The 19,653-nt window shown below is 38.1% G+C and overlaps 3 protein-coding genes across 4 annotated transcripts; 1 reads left to right on the forward strand and 2 right to left on the reverse strand.

The window, feature by feature from the left end:
• The first annotated feature begins 179 nt into the window (after positions 1-179).
• Positions 180-19,359, forward strand: LOC6560185 (WAS/WASL-interacting protein family member 1). Its single transcript, XM_032735463.2, has 10 exons — positions 180-377; positions 664-827; positions 11,601-12,003; positions 12,781-13,043; positions 13,819-13,994; positions 14,206-14,604; positions 14,853-15,034; positions 15,964-16,355; positions 17,203-17,546; positions 18,824-19,359. The coding sequence occupies exons 3-10, from the start codon at positions 11,601-11,603 to the stop codon at positions 19,137-19,139; spliced, it is 2,475 nt and encodes an 824-aa protein (XP_032591354.1). The 5' UTR covers positions 180-377; positions 664-827; the 3' UTR covers positions 19,140-19,359.
• Positions 7,559-8,778, reverse strand: LOC6559847 (techylectin-5B). 2 transcript variants are annotated; one of them, XM_032735464.1, is made up of 4 exons: positions 8,580-8,778; positions 8,456-8,529; positions 7,886-8,390; positions 7,559-7,829 (listed from the first exon to the last, which is right to left on the reverse strand). In XM_032735464.1, exons 1-4 carry the CDS (start codon positions 8,732-8,734, stop codon positions 7,673-7,675), a joined length of 891 nt encoding a protein of 296 aa, XP_032591355.1. In that variant the 5' UTR covers positions 8,735-8,778; the 3' UTR covers positions 7,559-7,672. The 2 variants fall into 2 exon arrangements, with proteins under 2 accessions (XP_032591355.1, XP_032591356.1); XM_032735465.1 differs by having other exon boundaries at positions 8,456-8,523; positions 8,580-8,739.
• LOC6559848 (microfibril-associated glycoprotein 4) lies at positions 8,892-10,456 on the reverse strand. The gene is made up of 6 exons (XM_001986357.2): positions 10,354-10,456; positions 10,239-10,300; positions 10,112-10,176; positions 9,540-10,059; positions 9,269-9,474; positions 8,892-9,206 (listed from the first exon to the last, which is right to left on the reverse strand). The coding sequence occupies exons 1-5, from the start codon at positions 10,432-10,434 to the stop codon at positions 9,270-9,272; spliced, it is 933 nt and encodes a 310-aa protein (XP_001986393.2). The 5' UTR covers positions 10,435-10,456; the 3' UTR covers positions 8,892-9,206; position 9,269.
• Positions 19,360-19,653: the final 294 nt, after the last annotated feature.

Raw genomic sequence — 19,653 nt, forward strand, 5'->3', positions numbered from 1 at the left:
AAAGCATATGTAAAGTGTGGAGTAATTCTGTAGAATGAGGAGCAATACCTTGCTTACCATCGCTAATGGAGGGCCTGTTGTCGATAATAGTATCGATACGCCACACCGATGGGGCTACATGGTTGTATTTTGACAATTATCCATCCTGCATTTCCCGTTCAACATACGCCAGCGAAAACAAATGCAAAGAAGCAACAACACCAACAAAAGTGCTATGTGCAGAAATTGGCTTTAAATCCAAATATGCATAAAAAGCGTAAAACGCATTTAACATAAGGCCAACGAATGCAATGTGTGCGCTTATTAAATGTTAATGCAGCGGGGCAGAGAAAGCACAAATATCATTGCTCGTGTGTGTGTGTGGTGTGCGCTCTTTTGTGAGTGTATATTTATTTGTGTGTGTGTGTGTGTGTTTATTACTCAAACTTAATCTCTACGTTTTTTTTTTCGGCACATATAAACGGGAAGAAATTTGATTTCTGCCTTATGTTTCAACATAAATCAGTCCTATTAAATTACAGTATATAGTGTTATTTTGAACATCAAAACAAACGGGTTGAAAATTTGCAGACCGCTCAAAACATTTTCGGGCAATGCATGTCGCCTTCTGCTGCTGCTGTTACGTTTATTTCTTATTTGTGGCTTCTTTGTTTGATTGAATAGATATTTCAGACCGAAAGTGAAACAAAATCAAAATCGCCAAGTGCAAGTGAAGGCTTTCGCCTCGCGCTATCAACAACAACAAAAACGACTCCATCGAGAATTGAGTCGCTGCTGTATCAATAATAACAACAACAACAACGAATCAGCTGTCAAACCACTTCAAGGTAAGTTTGTTTGTAAATTAACCTGTTTTCAGATTTTGTTTTTGCATCTACCTGCTCAGATTTTAAGCAAATTGAGTGTTAAATTTTTCTTTTTTGTTTTCTTGTCAGGTGATATCGATAGCTTATTGCCTCTTCAGTCCTCCTTTATAGCTTATCGATAACTCAATAATTATAAATACAAATATTTCAAATATATATATATATATATATTGCAACACTGTAAGTTAAATGTTTTCTAAACCACAGGTCCGCTCCCGTATCTTATCTATAACTAGCCGTTGGTATTCGTGCCGTATAAGTTCCATACAAAAGCAAAAAAAAATTAATAAAATTCCGTCTAGGCATATCAGTTAAAGCGTTTTTGTTTTTGGATAAGAAAAATACACACAACACCCAGTTGCCAATATTGTGGTTTATTTATAAACGTTCACTTCTCCCATATTATCGATTTCGATATTTGTTTTTATTTAGTACGCAATATGCTCATTCATGTCGAATTTTAATAATGTTGTCTAATAATAATCTTATCTTTTTTTAAATAATAAAAAGATCAGTAGTATTTTTAAGATTTAATATATATGTATAAACTAGTTTTCAATTAGTGTGTCCGGTTCAATACGCAAAGGGTGCAACAAACTTTGAAGCTTTGATTTGTATCAGCATGTGTGTATTTCTGTCTCTGCTGCACATTTGTCATTTGCTTCAGTTTAATCGCATTAAGCAAAACGTTGCACGCGACGCATGACGAAAGCGGCAGCAACAAGAACAACAACACGCAAAGCAAAGGGCCCCAGCACTGACCTACAAAGAGTGCAATGCGCTCCCGTCCATGGGCAAATTGCAATTGCCTGGCATTCGTGTAGGGGTTGATTTTTAGGCTGGGCTAGGCACAAAAATACAAAAATACTTATGCCTCCATCACTCTCACATATATAGGCAAAGTATGCAGAAAATTACTTGGAGAAGGTTTTTTCCGTTCTTATTGTTTCTTAACCCCACCGGGAGCGTTGTACTTAAACATCAACTAAAACTACAAAAGAATAGAAAAACACTCGTGTGGAAAACGTTGAGCAAAAACAGCTACTTAAAATGTAAGCAGTAAAAACCTGGCCCTTTTAGGTTGCCAAGCCCCAACTAGTATTAAAAAGTGTGAAAATGAATTTGACAACGACCGAATAATAACCAAACAATGTAGTTGCATGCAACAGTTTATTTTCAGCTGGCGTAGTTAATTTTTTCCTTTATCATAAGCACTTCAAATTTATATAATTTAATCGATTGCATCTTGCTTTTTATTATGATGTTGGAACATGCAAATTGCAGTCACAGACAGAGTTCAATGCCATTAGGGTGTAGGCTCTTGTGGCCTTGTTGCAAGGACCCTCAACGTTTTCTATTGTTGGAAAATATACACCCCACACGTGCACATGCACACACACACACACGCTCAATACCACAGTCAAGTGTGTGTGAGCCAGAGGGCATCTATGCAATTGTCACAATTGACAATGCAACCTTGTGTGCGGCCATTTTCGTCGAGTGTTGTAAAATACAACAAAAAAAAGAAAAGGAAAAAAATCGCTTCATTTCTAAGCTGCTGTCAAGTTTCATTGGCACGCCCGCCTTTTTTTATTTTTTGTGATTTATGCAGCAAAATGTGCACTTCCTTATGCCTGCTCTGAATCATAACTAAAATGCCCTCATGCCGAGCTGCTTGAAACCGAATTCAATGTGTGTAACGACACTTAAATACCCTATAATATATAAAACCAATGAAATTTCCAATTTTATCCATCTCCATTTTTAATAACATCTTTGATATTAAATAAACTTATTTTAAGCATTGCCTGTTTTTAGACCTACGTTTTAAAGTTGTTTAACTTATGTGTATTTCTTAGAGAGTATTCCAAAAAATAAATCGAACAATTTGTGTGCCTTTCGCTTCCCCACTCAATGAATGATGAGTCATCAGAGAGCAAAGTCGATTGTTTACATCAATTGCTGTTGTTGTTGATGCATGTAAAGCCAAAGTGAACTCAACACCGTTGTTGTCATTGAGCTCAGTCATCTCAGCGTTGCAATATACATGCATGCCACATATTTTGCAGTTAGTTATTTAAGCACAGTGCGACGGTGTTGGAAACCGCATTTTAATAAACTCAACAATGGAGACCCATTTTCTTTGTGGTTGTTGCTGTTTGTTGTTGTTGTTGTAAGCGAATATGAGCATAACACATAATGAATATCGGATATACGGGGTCAGCAGTTGTTATACAATTAGTATATGAAAAGCAGTCGAAGCTGCAATTCTCTTTCTATTATTATTTGTGTGACATTCGAGTTAAGACTCTAGATCTTTAGGGTTACCTTTAAACTTGTCTAGTCACGCTGCTTAACTAGTTAATAGATAATTTATGCAGTCAGAATCTTACTAGATGTAAGATGCACAATACTCTCCCTTTAATTGCATAACCATGACGCATGGCTGCTTTCATCGTAATCGAATATGCCTTCATCTATTAGTCAATAAATTCTCTAGAGTAAAATCAACAATAATAATTTGAAATTAGATACAATTAGATAGCTAAAGTGTTGTTTAATTTACGTAATACATAAGTTGGTCATTTAAAATTTGTTTTAATTTATATTAACTTGAACTTAATTAGGTTTAATTCTAAAGTGTAGAACATTTAACGATCTCCAGCCAAATTTCTGTGACTCACAATTATATGCATAGCAAATCACACAAGATTGCTCATCAATTTTTTCTTGTTTTCATTGACAATACATTAACTCCTCTCGAAAAGTGCAAACGTCGAAAAATAAATAGACAAAATGATCTCAGAGATATACATATGCTTGTTTATTTATTGTAAACAAAACTCACGTACGAAACATCGAATTCATATACACACATATACATAATTATATATATATGTATATTTATACATATATATATAATATTTAGGTATGTATACATTGCCCCGATGCTATAACCGCATTTGCTTATTTGCCATCTCTGAAAATGTTTTGCACTGCGGTCACATACTATATTTTATACCCTGAACCCATTCCAAATGATGGGTATAATAAAGTTGTGAAGAAGTATGTAACAGGTTGAAGCAGAAGAAAGCATGTCTGAAAGGCATATCCGTCTATCTATCTATAAGAACTGATGAACTGATAAATTTGAGCTGTTAGTTATCGTAAACCAGATATGCGAACAAAGTTTATTTCATTTTATCATAAACCACTTTAATATCGATACAAATCGATAACAGAAAAAAAACAACAATTATTTAAGATATTATCTACCAATTCAGTATAAAATAAACAAGCACTGACACTGATCTTTTTGGAGACGCTTTAGAAACTGTATTTTAATAACCTTTTTATATCATTCATTAGATATATGGGATTGGTTAATGGGTATCTGGCAGTCGAGGTCTCTCGACTAAAGTGTTTTTTATTTGTGTTTTTATATCACTAGCAAAGGCATTTGGAATTTCAATTAAATATCACGACACTCGTGTGTGTTTTCTACAATTGTTGCAGAGACATTGAAATGCTAATTAATGACGAGACAGACAGTGTTGGTCGATGGCCAAGACTCCGTCTGTCTGCCAGTCTGTCAATCCAACACCAAGAAGAAGAGCAGACCGAACTGCTGTGCAACACACGAAAAAAAAAAGAAATTGACTGCGATAGCGAAAGTTTATTGCTGAGATTTTATGAGTTTTGTTATTTAATCCATATCCGAAAACTGGTATCGTATTTATTATAAGTTTAAGCCAATTTAAACTTCAGCCAAAAAAAACGTTAAAGTTAAGTTATATTTATTCATTATTTCAGAAATAATTCTCACAGCTTAAACTAAGTCTTGAGAGGAAAAAAACAGTTTGTAATTCAAACAAATTTGTAAAGTTAATGTCTAGATTCCTAACTGATCTCAGAAAAAGAAAAGAACTAAGGATTGACTCAGCATTGAATCCCTTTGTAATTTGAATTATATTCCAGTGATTATACACTTAAGTATTTCTTGAAATGATTCAATTCAACTTAAATGTGTTGATAAATAAATGTATATCTAAAATCTCGGCTGATTTATTTATATATATGCAAATTAACTGGAATCCACTATTTTGAGTATTTCTTCAGAGTGCCGTGACTCATGCCACACAATTTACGGGAAATTTAACTTGTTAAGCAACAGGCATTTGTATAGTCGGCTATATCTTATCTGTGAGACGATAAACTTATCGTTTTCGCGAAAAAAAATAAATAAAATAAAAAATACCCGACGATACGTTAAAATATCAGTTGGCAAAAGAAAACTTTGTGCAGATGGTCGCCGCATATTGTTGGGATTGTTATATCTGGTTAAAAATCAAAAGAATTCGATAATGCGACGTAGTTCAAGTTCATTGACTGGCATTGCTTCCCAGAACAAAAACTATCAATTAGATAGTGTTTAGTATTATTCGCTTGTGGCATGACTAACTAAGCGAAAAAAAACCATTACGAAAATTCGGTCAATGAGCAAATTTCAGGATAAATTTATTGCTCTTCTTATCCTGCCTCTCGCTCGCTCTCCCACTGTCTCTCTCTCTATTCACTTTAATGTTTTCGAGGTGTGTTCTCCACATACGGGGCAACATAAACTGTCCGTCCCTATTTGCCCCTTCCTTTTGAAACTTCTCGATTGCCACAAAAAACTGTCATCAACTTAATTGCCCCAAATATACCAGGGAGTGTATTGTTATTGTTGTTGTTGCTGTTGTTACTGGGCGTGTATAGCCATAAAATCGAATACAATTTGACAAATCATTACAGCACGCATTTACTTTTTGGGGCTCGTTGCTGATGGATCCTCTCCGGAAATGATTTCTGCTCGAAACGCGTGCAAATTGATTTCCCTGTCAACAAATTAATAACCATTGGCCGTTATGCAAGTATAAAATTTAGTGTGTGTGTGTGTGTGTCTGTCTGTGTGTCTGTCTGTGTGTGTTAAATGTTAACACGCCTATTTGTAATGCACGCCCAGCCCTTGTGGCTTGTGGCGATGGTTGGTAGGGAGGAGGGGGGTACACCCATCTGAGAGTGTTTGTCTGTAAGACAATACACCGCAAACATTGCGTAACTTGCCAGGCCGCAAAGCGCCCCCAACATCAAAACATGGAAAGTGTGGCAACACAATTGACCAGCCTATCTATCTCACTTTAATTACTATATATATATATTACAATCTGAAAAATAGAAGAAGCTGAATTTATCTTACATAGAGGGGTAATGCTACATTCACTTCATGATTAAAGCCAACTGATCTTTACAAAATATATATATTTATATATTATTATTATTAGTATTACCTCTCTAAATAAGCTCAATTCACAGTTTTCTGTTTCTTCAACTTTTCTCTACGATTCGTACTTATTTTTCACTAATAAGTAAAAAGTTTTTGAAGTGTTTTTTAAATTTGCAATGTTTAGTTGACTTTAACTGTAAAGTAAAGTAATCACAATCTCTAAATAGGATTAATTCAGTTGTTTCTTTTCACAGTGCTTATTCCTTTTTTTCAGTGTAGTTGTTTCTTCAGATATTACATATAATCACAAATTTATGTACATAAATAAATATATTTAAGATTCGTGGAAAGTGAAAAAAACACCCGTTATCTTATCGCCAAAAAACACATCATTCATCAAATATGTATGTGGCTATGCCACATAAATATCCATTTCTACAATTGTCTTTCTCAATCTTCTAAGGCATGAACACAGTTTTTTATGCAAATTATTTTGATGACTAAATATATTGCTCAGCTTAATTTGAGTGCCAATGAAATGAAATGAGTATATCGAGAGGGCCTCTCAAGAATATGGCGATCATTGCCAACAGCTATTTAATTATGCCCGTTTTTCGCCCGTCTATCTGTCTCTGTCGCCAAGAGCTTTAAGGCATGAATCACGTCACACACACAGTTAAGGAGTTTCCAGTTTGCAGTGCATAGTGGCGCACACACAAAACTATCCGTTTCGTCCCACTGTGCTCATTTAATGACTCAAGTATGAAGCAAGACTTTAAATATTTCGCACGTTTCACACACATACTCACACAGCGTCCCAGAGTTACAGTTAAGCGCTTTTTTCTTGCGCTGACCGATCATCATCAGCGTTTTGTCTGAGTGACAGGTGCTGAAATGCGTTTGTTGCCTGCTGTTGTTGCGGCTGCTTCTGCTGCTGCTGTTTTGTCTTCTTTGCCATTGTTTTTATCTTTATCCATGCTTTGTGTCTTTCGCTGCTGTCTGCATTCGATCAAACGTCTGACGTCACAGCGACGCTTAATTCTAATTGCGTCCGCGTCGACCTTAACAGATAATTTTATGGGTGCGCGCGCTCTCTCTCTCTCTCTCTGTCTATGTCTCATGCGCCCCCCGCCAGAAAGCTTGGCGCTTGCTCTGCCGCTCTCTTTTGGATATGCTGTTGGCAGCGAGCGCTCGCTCTCTCATCGCTTTGGCATCGCATGCGCGCCCGTTGTTCTTCAGTTGGTTTTCGACTCGCGAGCTGAGCGCAACGCATTTTTCGCGCTTTTTATTTTTGGCTGTAAATGTTGCGAGTGCAACCAAATTAATACACAGCAAAATCGAAAAGCAAGCGTCGACGCCAAACACATAATCAAAACGTAAATGAAAATAAAAGAGTGTAGTTGATAACAAACGATAAAAATAATAATTAGTGTGCTAAAACGCATTGCAAACTGATCGATATATTTTTACGATTTGTAACTTGCACTAAATATTACAAATCGCTGAATATTCACAAATAAATAAATAATGGTCGCCGGCCTCAGGGCGCTTTTGAAGTTGCTCGACACCTTGGCCTAATCATCATTTGTGTCAGCTTGTAGCCATAATCGTAGCCCCGCCAACTCTGCCAGCAAATGCCGCGACCCGATAACTTCACCTCATAATTGCCACCCTCAACATACTGGCCATTTAAATTGCTGAAATTAATGAACCATAAACGAAAATGAAGTCTTCCAAATATAAGTTGTCTCACCTATGTTGACAGGCGTTATACCACCAGGCACCCACATATGTCAGAGCACAGTGATTGGTCGTCTTATCGTTATCGAATGTGGAGAACGGCATTCCCACATGATATCTCAGCGAATCTCCAGCATCTCCTGTGTATTTGCCTAGCACACGCAATGCATACGCCTCAGATTCGTTGGCAACCACAAATCGATCGTATTTCGCATAATGCGATTCCCCATCAAAGTCTTCCAATTGGACGAACAGTTCGTAGGGCTCGGCATTTGTGATCCGATGCAGTTGCTCCAGTCCCATAAAAAACTCTGCACTCAGATTGCCGAAACCCGTGCGATATTCTGCCCAGCTGCGATAGAAGTTCTCGCTGCCATCTTGACGACGCTGAATAACGGTCCATCCGGCGCCAGCCTTGCCAGTGTCACACGACACTGGAAAGGGTCTCAGACCCGGCACCTCTATGGTGTATATGCCATTTGTGTTGATCATCGCCGCCAGACATGATGGCGGATAGGCTAAGAGAAGCACCGATATAACCGGGAGTATTTAATGCTATAGCTGTCAATCTTTTCATTTTTACCTTGTTGTTTTGCTATTTTCGTTGTTTCTGCTGAGCGGGAACTTTTTTGCATACGGTTTATTTCCACTCTTAAGCTGAGAAATGTGTTTAATTGGACAGTAACTCTTCGAGAAGCCTAACTTACCTGGATATCAAGTCTTCAGCCTTCTCGTATAATTCCTGCAAATGTGCCAGCGGCGAGCTCGTCATAATTCCATCATTTGTAGGATTTGTCGCTCTAACACAGCTATTCCAGTTGAGAAACAACAGCAATATGCCTATTCCAGCCTCCCAATTCATGGATGCAACGTTCAATTGTACAATCTCTACTGATCTCGCAATGTAGACTGAATAGTAAGGCGAGCAATGCTCTGATTATGTGATGTGTACCCATTAGTTGGGGAGTGTAAAAGGGCATATATGCACTATTAGTAAATATAATATTTAAATATGGTGATTATCTATTCAAATGAAATTCTTTTATTAAGAAAGTTGGCGCTAGTTCAGTATAAATTTGCATTTGTTACAGGGTATCTCGCCGGGCATTATATTGAATTTATTAGCTGCAAGCATTTCTTATCAAGCAAAAACATAGGTCAAGTTTTTCCTTCCACAGATAATCAGTACTCGCCATTGAATGTCGTCAGCCTCTTATGTAATATTTATCCAATGTAATATATTGTTATATGAGTAATATTTCAGCTCAGGAAATATAAATTCTGTTAAATTTTGGCATCCGTCGAGACTTATCTTGAGATTGAGTGTGACGCAACTAAAAATGTATTTCATTTTGAGAGTTTCATTCATTATTCCAATGTATTTATTATTACGCACTTTAAGAAAATGATTCACAACTCTGTTGATGACTGTTGCTGTTCTTGGTTTTCAATGAAGCTGGAAAGTTTCGGCATTTTGGCCTTATCATCATTTGGGTGAATTTGTAGCCGTAGTTGTGACCACGCCAGGCTCTCCAGCACATGCCGCGAGCAAAGAGCTTCTCCTCGTACTTGCCTCCATCAATATACTGACCATTGAGGTTACTTCAACAATAACATAAATGTTTTATATGTATTTATATTTCGAATTATGCTCAAAAGATTCTTACCTATCCACACATTGATTGTACCACCAGGCACCCACATGGAGAAATGCACAGTTTCTGTTAAATTCACGATCATTATCCCGATCATACGTAGAAAACTTCATCTTGCGATGACTCCTCAGTGAATCACCCGCATTGCCCGTATAGTCGCCAAGGACATTGAGTGCATAGCCATCTTCTTCGTTGCCAATGGCAAACTCATCAAATTTCGCATAGCGTGTCTCATTATCAAAGTCCTCCAGGACAATGTACAGCTCGAAAGGTTCCACAGCTGTTATGGCACGCAACTTGTCCAGACCAATGAAAAACTCACCATCCGGATTACCGAAACCCATTTTATACTCCTCCCAATTGCGAAAGAAATTTAAGCTGCCATTGAGGCGTCTCTGAATCACCAGCCAGCCAAATCCGGCTAAACAATTGTCACAGGATACGGGAAAAGGCTCCAAGCCAGGCACTTGTATCGTATAAATGCCACTTGTATTGAAGAAGGATGTCAAACAGGACGAAGGATGCACTGTAACTGTGTATTAGAACATTTTTAGCTAAAGGATTTTCGCTAAATCTCATATTACTTTTGGAGGATTCGGTACTATCAGCATTTCCATAGCCCTTAAGTGCTTCCAACTGTTCCTTGAGGCTGTCAAATATTCAGTTTGCAATTCACATTCGAATTTCTCTCTTTCTCTCTCGATTTCTCACCCTTCAAGTAGCTTCTGCGCTGTCTCATGCATAATATCCATTTGATTGACCAGATCTTGACACTATTCAAATGCCACTTTTAATAAACATAGATAAACTCAACTTGAAATCTTACCTTCACATTGTTGTCTGTTACTGTGTGGGAACAGATCAAAAATATGCAAATTACTTTGACAGTCTTCGTTAGAATATTCATCTTAATCCAAAGTCGCTTAATGAACACTAAAATAACTTTGTATTCGCAACTAGTTTTTGCATTTGACACAGTTTTTAGTTGCTCTTATCAGCTGTTGTAATACTTAAAGGTCGAATGTTATCAGACTTGTTATTGATTAAGTTATGTGATTAACTTTAAAGAAGTCTGTTGTCAGTGGATTACCAGCTGAGAACACATGGCAAAAACCCTTATTCATTCTGATCAGATCTTTTTTGATTAATAACATTTTTTCGGATTACACGTTCTCAAAAAAAAAAAAGTGGAATTTCGGCTTCGATTCTGGTGTCGAATTTCAATCGGTTAATATCCCGGATACGATTCCAGTTTGACAACTTTAAAGCTCTAATCAGTTTTAAACAACGATTTTCGCTGAGTGTGCTATTATTTACTATATATTACATAGGTACTTATTTACTTTGAGTGCATTCAATTCCAGTTTGACACTCGAATAAAAAATCGAAGGGCTTTTCTGTTGAGCTTCGAACTTTAGAGTTGTAGTCAGGCATTTTCTCTTAGTGTATATATTACATGTCTACTGAGATTTATGTTGTGTGAGTTTTGGTACTGCTGCTGCGGGCACGTGGGCTTTTCTGTGGATTCTGTGGGAGCTTCGACCCAATACCCAGTGGCTGTCAAACTGTGCTCGCTTTGTCTGGCATTCATTTTACGCGCCGCTTGCGCTTTGGATTTTATTTAGTTTTATCGAGGCGTCAATCTCCAAACAGAGCAACCACAACAACAACAACAAAATAGACAAGGCAAGAAACAACCACACACCGAAAAAGAAAAAAAAAAAACAAACAAACAAGCGACAAGTTTATATAGATAAATAATAATAAGTATAGAAAACTGAGTTATTTTTTACAGAGCATGTGGGTGGCGACAGTTGCTGCTTTCAGACTGACTGCTGAAGCGCGTCTCGAGTTTGTGGCCTCAGTCTTTCAGTCAGTCAGTCAGCCAGCCAGTCTTGAGTTAAAGCCGCAACGTGGCGGACACTAATATTGCGGATAGTCTAAGCCCAAGTGTTGTGCCCCTAAAATGCGTATACTTAGACGCGCTCCTTGCCCCAAAGTAAAACCCCCAACATAAAATCATTATTTAATTAATTTCGCTTAATTGAATTGTGTTCTTTTTCTTTTTTGTAGATGGCCATACCGCCACCACCGGGACCACCGCCACCGCCCGGCCCGCCGCCACCACCGGCTATGGGCGGCTTGAAACTAGGAGGAGGCGGAGGCGGAGGCGGAGGCGGAGGAGGTGATCCTCGTTCCGCATTGCTCAACTCCATACAGAAGGGCACCAAGCTGCGCAAAACGACCACCGTGGATAAAAGCGGCCCAGCGATATCGGGTCGGATTTGTGATGATAGCTCTTCAGGCCCAAAACGTACGCTTAACAACAACAACAATAACAACACCAGCAGCAGCAGCAACAACAACAGCAATAGTAACAGTGGTGGCAGCATTGGCAATGGGGCACCCAAGTTGGGCGGCCTTTTTCAAGGCTTGTCACAAATGCCAAAGCTGAAGCCAGTCAATGGTGTTCGTGGTAAGTTCAACTGGCAGATGTCAATATACATACATATCATACACATATATATATACAATAAATATATATATATTTATGTATATATGCAAATTCACATTGAGTGTGCTTATACCCTGTACATATACGAAATTTAGTGAGAGAATGGGTGTTATTAAGGCGCACAACAGCAGGAGACATCTTCTAGAATAAGACGTATATATATTCCATATCTGCTATGTCTGTCTATTTGTATAATCTCGAAGACTAAAAGATCTATTGCTAGCTATGAATAGACTAAAAGAGCTATAAAGTTAGTAATTTGAATGTACATTCAGGAAAAGTGAACTATTTCTTCTCGGCGCCACACCAAACATTAATTAAACTCAGATATGAAAAGAGTTATGGGGCTAAAATGTTGAATGTACTTTTGTGCATACCCCTAATGAATAATACAAATATTTTTTATAATACTTATCTAATATATATGCTCTTGATTAGTTGAGTTTGCAAATACATTTGATTTTTTCATAATTCTTTATAATTAGAAGAAGTTGTTCAAGAAAACCTTTTCCATAGTAAGAAGCAAAGCATTTGACTAAAGGGAACACAGCTCTGTTTAATCAACTACAAGTCTAGATTACAGGGTATCTGTCATTCGCTCACATTCCACGCAACAGCACTTTTTGTTGTTCGTTGCTCAATTGATTTCCGCTTTGGATATTTGGATGCACACCCACGCACCAAACCCAAGCAATAACAAAAACAACAATAACTGACAACAACTATCATAATTTATAGCAGCAGCACCTCCAACGGCAGCAGCAGCAGTGGCAACAACAACAGCGACGCCCGAAACGAACTCGCTGCGCAGCAACAGCCCCCCCACCGGCGCCACATCCAGCAATGGACCCATGGACTTTAACACCGAGCTCACCAAGCATTTAACATTGAAGCGTCAAAAGCAACAACAGCAGCAACAAGCAACAAACAACACACAACATATCAATGCAACCGAAGCAAATTTGAGAACAAATCGCGGACCACCACCGCAGCCGCCAAAGGTAAACTGAGGGTGAGGGAATGGTTGAAGGGGGTAGACACTGATAGACAGAGACAGACCCACACAGTGAAACACTATTTTCACAAATTTTAAAAATAACCAAGGACAACACTAATAAAGGAATTAAAAGGAATTTCGAGTTTAGTTCTGGTTTATGTGAATCCAGCATCGATTCTCTGCTTTATAATACGACTTATGGACTACAGTTGATCTCCCAGAGAGTATCTCAACTATTTCCAACTTTCTCGTTTTCAACAGAAAGAATTATTCAATAAATCTCTAACCAATTTCGTATAATCGAAGCCTTAAATCAGAATATGGCAGTAAATATATTTTATTAATTTTCTATTAATATTAACTTTAATACATCTATATACAAATAATATTATAATTAATAATAGAAGAGCAACAACGAATAGACCTTCAGCTCAGGCTAGTAGTAATTATAAAGTGATAAAATAAGTGAAAAGTTTCGCATGAAGTTGTGCAAAAGTATGTAACAGGCAGAAGGAAGCATAAAGAATATATATTCTTGATCAGCAACAACAGCAATTTCAATTTAGAAATGTGAATTCATGTTTATTTATTTTCTGCTGTTATTTGTATATGTATATATGATTTGGTTTCAGCATGGATAATTAATGTTAATGTGCTGATCCATAAAATTGAGAGAATAATCAATTTCGTTTAGCATAAAGAACACAAAACATATGTCGTAATTGTTTTGCACACATATTTGTCTTCGGTCTGTTAATGTAATTCCATTTCGATTGTAGAACTCTGGCGATTCCGTATTGGATCGCATGAATATACCTCGCACAATGGCAACGCCGCCCACATCGACGCCAACGCCGACGATGGTGAATGGCAATGCCAAGCCAAAAGCCTCATCGCCCACGCTCTCGGAGAGCAGCAGCAGCGGGAGCGTGAAAGCCAAGGCGGCAAATCTTAGGTGAGTTTTGGTGTTCGAATTGGGTTTTTTTTTTTGGGATCTGATTTTCTGATCTGGTTTCTTGACATTATTTGATTTTTCACATTTAATTTCTTTTTGTATAATTTTGTTTTGTAAATTGTTGCATTTGTTTGTTTTCTTGGTTTCTTTGCCGGGCATATACACTTTGGTTCAAATCCCAATCCAACCAATATATCCACACATCCAACAGTATCTCGTTAGGCAATAGTTTTGTAAATAGTTCAATTACAAAAACGACAACAACAAGCGCAACAACAACAACATCATCAACAACAGCAGCGAAAAATTCAACGGGAAATGTTCGCAATTTGACGCCAAACAAATCAACACTTTTTGGTGGTGCTGCTGGTGGTGGTGGTGGTTCTAATAGTCCAGCAATTGGTGGTGGTAATGTCTCGCCCACACCCCCACCCCCTGCACATCATCAACAACAACAGCAGCAGCAGCAGCAACAGCCACAGAAGCCGCCAATTGTTGGCCATGGCAAGCCGAATTTTGCACCAAAACCGCCGGGCTTGCAACACTTGGCATTGGCCAATGGTCAACAGCGTCCAGCGGTGTCGCGACACCACAGCATGAAGTCACCCAGGTATACGATATATATTCAATCCGATACTCATCATCACTTGCCACATGTACTGCTTCAATGCCCCAATGCTTCAATGCTGCGCTCCTTAATAACAAACACACTTAACACACACAACTTGGTTTTTTATTAAGTTTGTCCCAGCTTTGATTTCACGCTCGCTGCAATTGCTCAATGATTTTTTTGTTGTTAATGGTTTTTATGTTTTGGCCTGCCTTTTGACTAAACGTATTTCTTGCATTCCTGTGCAGATCTCCACCAGCTGCTGGCGGCATTAATGGACCCGTTTTCTCAGCGCAACAACATTTTGGCACAATGCGAGCGCCGCTTCAACAGCAGCTGCTGCTTCAGTCGGCCAGCAGTGGCGAGTGCTTCAGTGGCAGCACCAACAGCATCACGGGCAGCATTCGCACAGCACCCAACCCGCCAAAGAGTAAGTCCGTAATCATAATCATCTTGAAGTCCTCTATAATTTCAAATATTCCTCAACAAAGTGCAAACAATACACAAAGTAATTGATTCACATATACAAGATATATATTTCTATATACAAGATTTACATGCTTATAAAATCTGTAAATAATACTTGTGTTCGTGCACAAAGTTGGTATTTAAATATCAATAATGTTTTCGCTTCTCAAATGGGCACTGAGCACTTCTTATTTATGCATTTCATTGCATTCCTCTCAAATATAGGAAGATTGACATTTGAAATGAAATCATATTCATAAGTAATCAGTAAGCAGTTGGTGTAATTACAAATGCAAATTATTTCAATCGAGACTTTTACTTTTACTGGTTACTTTCAATTAAGTCTACACTTGACACTTGATATAAGAAATGAGAAAAGAATGCTTCTTTCGGTTTGGAATTCTCAGAACCATTTTCTTGCGAATATGAATCAGAGGTTCCTTTTATTTACAGCTTCTTTAACTTGATATAAGAAATGTTTACTTCTTTAAATAAAATCGAGGATAGCACTTGGAATTCTTTGCATAAATATTATTCAAAGATTTCATTTCTTTTTGCAACTGTTTAGTTCTTTATTTATTTTTAAACAACTGCTTTACCACAATGATAAGCACAATGAGTAGATCAACTTTTACATATGAATATGTTAGTTCAATTTATTGAATCTAGTATTGATTTGTGCATGTGCAGTTGCAGCTGCACCCAGTTATATTGTGAAATGATTAAATTTGCGACTTTAAATAAGCTATTTAGTAAGTATTTCAAGTAAGAATAAATCTAGGAGAACAACTACACAAACTTCCTTTAATCCCTGGCGTTAACTTACTGATCTCACTCTCTCTCTCTCTCTCTCTCTCTCTCTCTCTCTCTTCCCCCACGCGGATTCCATAGCTCGTCCGTCGGTGAAGCCACCGCCGCCCCCGACGCCATCGCGCAGCATCTCAAACAGCAATTTGAGCAGCATTGCGGCGCCGTTCAGTGCCGTTAATACGGCTCTGGTGCAGAGTGCTGCGATAACGACGTCAGCGCCATCGCCGCCGCTGCAGCCGCCATCCAGTTCGAGCAGCAGCAGCAGCGTCGGCGCTCTGCGCGATCAATTCCGTTTAGGCGGCAGCTCAACGCCGCCAACGCCACCGAATGGTGGCAGCATCAATGCCAGCCCAAAGATGCGTGAGAAGGTGCAGCCCATCATACTAAATGGAGGACCCATTATCAATCCGCCAGCGTTGCCACCGCATCGCTCCTGCCCGCCGCCACCGCCCCCGCAGCGACAGTCGAGCAATGTAAGTAGAGCAACAGCCAACAAGTTGGCGCATCTGCCAAAACAAGAGAGCTTTTGATGCACTGCAAGAAATCGTTGGGTTTGCTTTGAAATGTCAATGATGTTTTAGTTTCTCAAATGAGCACTGAACACTTCTTATTTATGCATTTTATTGCATACCTCTCCAATATAGATAGATTTACATTCCATACTAAATCATGTTCATAAATAATCAGTAAGCAGTTGGCATAATTACATATGCAAATTATTTCAATTGCACATTTTGCGCAGTGTGCACATTAAACAGTTACTCTCTCAATCCCTCTCTCACACGCGCAGCGTTGCTGCTCTCTCTTTTCTGTTAGGACTGCGCATTCGCTCTTTTGCTCTCCGCATTTATGCTTAGCTTTTTTTCTTACTACCTTTATAGATTTTTCGCACATAAGTGCGACGTGACCAAAACAGCTTTGAGACAAATTTGTCGCTCATCGCACGGCTCGCTTTGCGTTGTTGTTCTTCTTGTGCCCGTTTTCGTTATTGTTGAGAGTGTCTTGTTGTTGTGTGCATGTCTATGTGTGCGTCTGTGTGTTGTGTGTGTGCTAATGAAAAGTGCAGCATAGTTTATAATATTGTCAAAAAACCTCACTTAGCATGTGAAACGCTGGATATCGAGGACTCTGTGCAAGATTAGGCAATTGTGTGAACTGAAAAAGTTTTCAAGCATTAACAGCTGTGCCCCGCTCAAGGCCAACAACGTCAGGCTGATGCTCAATCAAAAGCGCAACGTAATTCAAGTTGCATTCATTGCATACACGAAACAAATCAATTTAAATGTGTTTTTTTCTCTCTCTCTATTTCTATTGTTGAAGACTGGCTCCCAGCAGCAGCTGCAGCAGCAGCAGGCGCCTGTGCCGCCGCAACGTTACTCCTCGATACGGGCGAATGCTCCACTGACGCCACCCACGCACATGGCCAATGCGACGCACAATTTTGGCAGCAACGCTGGCCTGGCAACGCCAACAGCCACGGGACTTGGGGCAGCAGCGGGAGCGGGTTCGGGTGCGACGGGCGCATCTGTTGGTCGCCTTGTCATCGATTTGGAGGCAAAGTTTGGCAAGCGATTTCATAATGTCACCGAGTTTCCCAAGCCGCCTCCATTTCTAAATATACAAAAAATCTATCCTAGTCGCACGCTTAAGGCAACCAATGGTATGTAAAGGATATAAATATGCATAAGTGCGTGTGTGTGTGGGTGTGTGTGTGTGCGTATGTGTGTGTGGTTGTGTATGTGTTTTTTTTAATGGGTGTGTGGGCAAATTCTACTGCGCCTTGTTAATTATTACATTATTATTGAATACGTTTATGATTACAAATTATGATAAAATCTTATTATTATTATTATTATTATTGTTATATGCACATATGGAATGCTGTTATATAATGAGTATACATACAATACATACGTACATATTTGGCAACAATAAATTGCTGCTTATTATTATTATTTTTATTATTATTATTTGTATTTCTAAGCACACACACACATAATGTAGCACCATTTGGAGTTAAAGAAACCTTATACATCGATGCAATTTGCATTAATTGCCTTCAACACACACTCACACATACACAGACACACACATGCATACATACACACGTGTTAATAAACTAAAAGTTACAATTGATGATTAATTATTGGTTGATTATCGCGAAGTGAATATGTAGAAAATGTTATAAAATGTATTTAAAACAAAAAAAATGTTGATAGCTTTATTCCACATAATTTTCTCTGTTAGAAACGCATCTTTTTTTTTATAATACTTAATATATGTTAAAAAAAAAACAGAAGAAAATCGCGATATTATTACTAAGCACACAAGCAAGTTTTATATGCCTCCTCCATACTACGATTATTGATTGCATTATGTACGAGTCCCGATGCAGATTATATATAACTGTAGCGCATGCTTTTACTTTATATGTACTGTCTTCGAACCGGCTTCATTTTATTTATATATACATACACTACATACATACATGATATACATATGTGTTGTACTTTTATATATCGTATCTATTATATATATATATATGTTGTTTTACATATATATCGAGAGAATATTTAATTTTAGCACAAGCACATTATTGTTTTATACATATATATATACATATATATTTGAAGTTATTATGAACAATAAAAAACAACCAAAATAAAATTGAATTTTAACTACATTCGACATGCGTTATTTGTTGTATTGTTTGTTTTGTCATTCACATTTAGCCGTTTCTCTTTCCACTTGTCTTCTTTTTTATCCTCGTTTCATTTGTGATCGTTGCGTTTGCTTGTAAATTTTCCATTGCCTAAGCAGTAGGCGCAGCTTTAAAACATCGAAAACTGTCTATATATATATATATCCCCTTCTCTCCTATACCTGTTTCGCCTTAACGATGATGATATGCAGAAACGCCAAACAACAACAATAACAACAGCGGCGGCAGCAGCAGCAGCAGCAACAACAACAACAGCACAGCTGCATTCAACAACAATGTTAAAGCGCCAACAGCTGCGACAACGCCACTGAAACCCGCTTATGCACCATTCAAAAAACATCGCGCACCCGCACCGCCCCCGCAGGCAGGCGTCGCCGCCGCCACAGTGTCTGTGATAAGGCAATCCAGTTTTCTCTATGGCGGCAATAGCAGCAGCGCAGCAGGCGCCAACGCTGGCGTCGGCGCATCTGCTGTTAATGTGCGTCCCAAATCACAGCCGGCGTCAAGTGTGCCGCGCAATTCGACAGTGTACTGAAATGGGCGACTGTAAATGAGAAATCGATGTTAATTGTAATGTAAATGATATCGATGTTTTTTGCTTTGTATATATATGTGTGCGTGTGCGTGTGTGTCTCTTTAATGTGTTGTGTTGAGAGTAAATCTGTGAGGATGTGTGCGAAATTCAAACTGTTAAATTTGTCTATGCAAAGTGTATAAATTATAATCAGAACAATAATAATATAACCTAAAAATGACAAGGTGCTGAAATATTGTATGGGGTGCCCGATTAATAACATATTATATACTAAATATATATGTCTGTCTTAGGGATGTGGCGTAAAGAGCTTAATTTGATATTCTTGTTCTTAAATTAAATTGAACAAAAAATATTCCCCAGGCAGTTTTAAGTTTCAATTAGTTCGAAAATAATTTCCATAAAAAATTGATGATTTTAATTTGAATATCCTCTCAGATTGTAAACAGCAACAAATTTAGAACTGTTTGATTGTATAAACAAGTTGTTCATTTGTGAGGTTGAAATTGATTCG

Source organism: Drosophila grimshawi, unplaced genomic scaffold (genome assembly GCF_018153295.1).
Source record: "Drosophila grimshawi isolate 15287-2541.00 unplaced genomic scaffold, ASM1815329v1 contig_1367, whole genome shotgun sequence".
Taxonomy (NCBI): domain Eukaryota; kingdom Metazoa; phylum Arthropoda; class Insecta; order Diptera; family Drosophilidae; genus Drosophila; species Drosophila grimshawi.

What these genes read in the sequence shown, in the direction of transcription:
- LOC6559847 (XM_032735464.1), bottom strand. Translation starts at nt 8,734, where the DNA reads ATGAATTGGGAGGCTGGAATAGGCATATTGCTGTTGTTTCTCAACTGG. An exon ending in GCTGAAGACTTGATATCCAG is followed by an intron (nt 8,530 to 8,579) that starts GTAAGTTAGGCT and finishes CACATTTCTCAG; the next exon opens with CTTAAGAGTGGAAATAAACC. An exon ending in GAAAATAGCAAAACAACAAG is followed by an intron (nt 8,391 to 8,455) that starts GTAAAAATGAAA and finishes TGCTTCTCTTAG; the next exon opens with CCTATCCGCCATCATGTCTG.
- LOC6559848 (XM_001986357.2), bottom strand. Translation starts at nt 10,434, where the DNA reads ATGAATATTCTAACGAAGACTGTCAAAGTAATTTGCATATTTTTGATC. An exon ending in GCGCAGAAGCTACTTGAAGG is followed by an intron (nt 10,177 to 10,238) that starts GTGAGAAATCGA and finishes AATATTTGACAG; the next exon opens with CCTCAAGGAACAGTTGGAAG. An exon ending in TAGTACCGAATCCTCCAAAA is followed by an intron (nt 10,060 to 10,111) that starts GTAATATGAGAT and finishes TCTAATACACAG; the next exon opens with TTACAGTGCATCCTTCGTCC.
- LOC6560185 (XM_032735463.2), top strand. Translation starts at nt 11,601, where the DNA reads ATGGCCATACCGCCACCACCGGGACCACCGCCACCGCCCGGCCCGCCG. An exon ending in GCCAGTCAATGGTGTTCGTG is followed by an intron (nt 12,004 to 12,780) that starts GTAAGTTCAACT and finishes CATAATTTATAG; the next exon opens with CAGCAGCACCTCCAACGGCA. An exon ending in AGCACCCAACCCGCCAAAGA is followed by an intron (nt 15,035 to 15,963) that starts GTAAGTCCGTAA and finishes CGGATTCCATAG; the next exon opens with CTCGTCCGTCGGTGAAGCCA.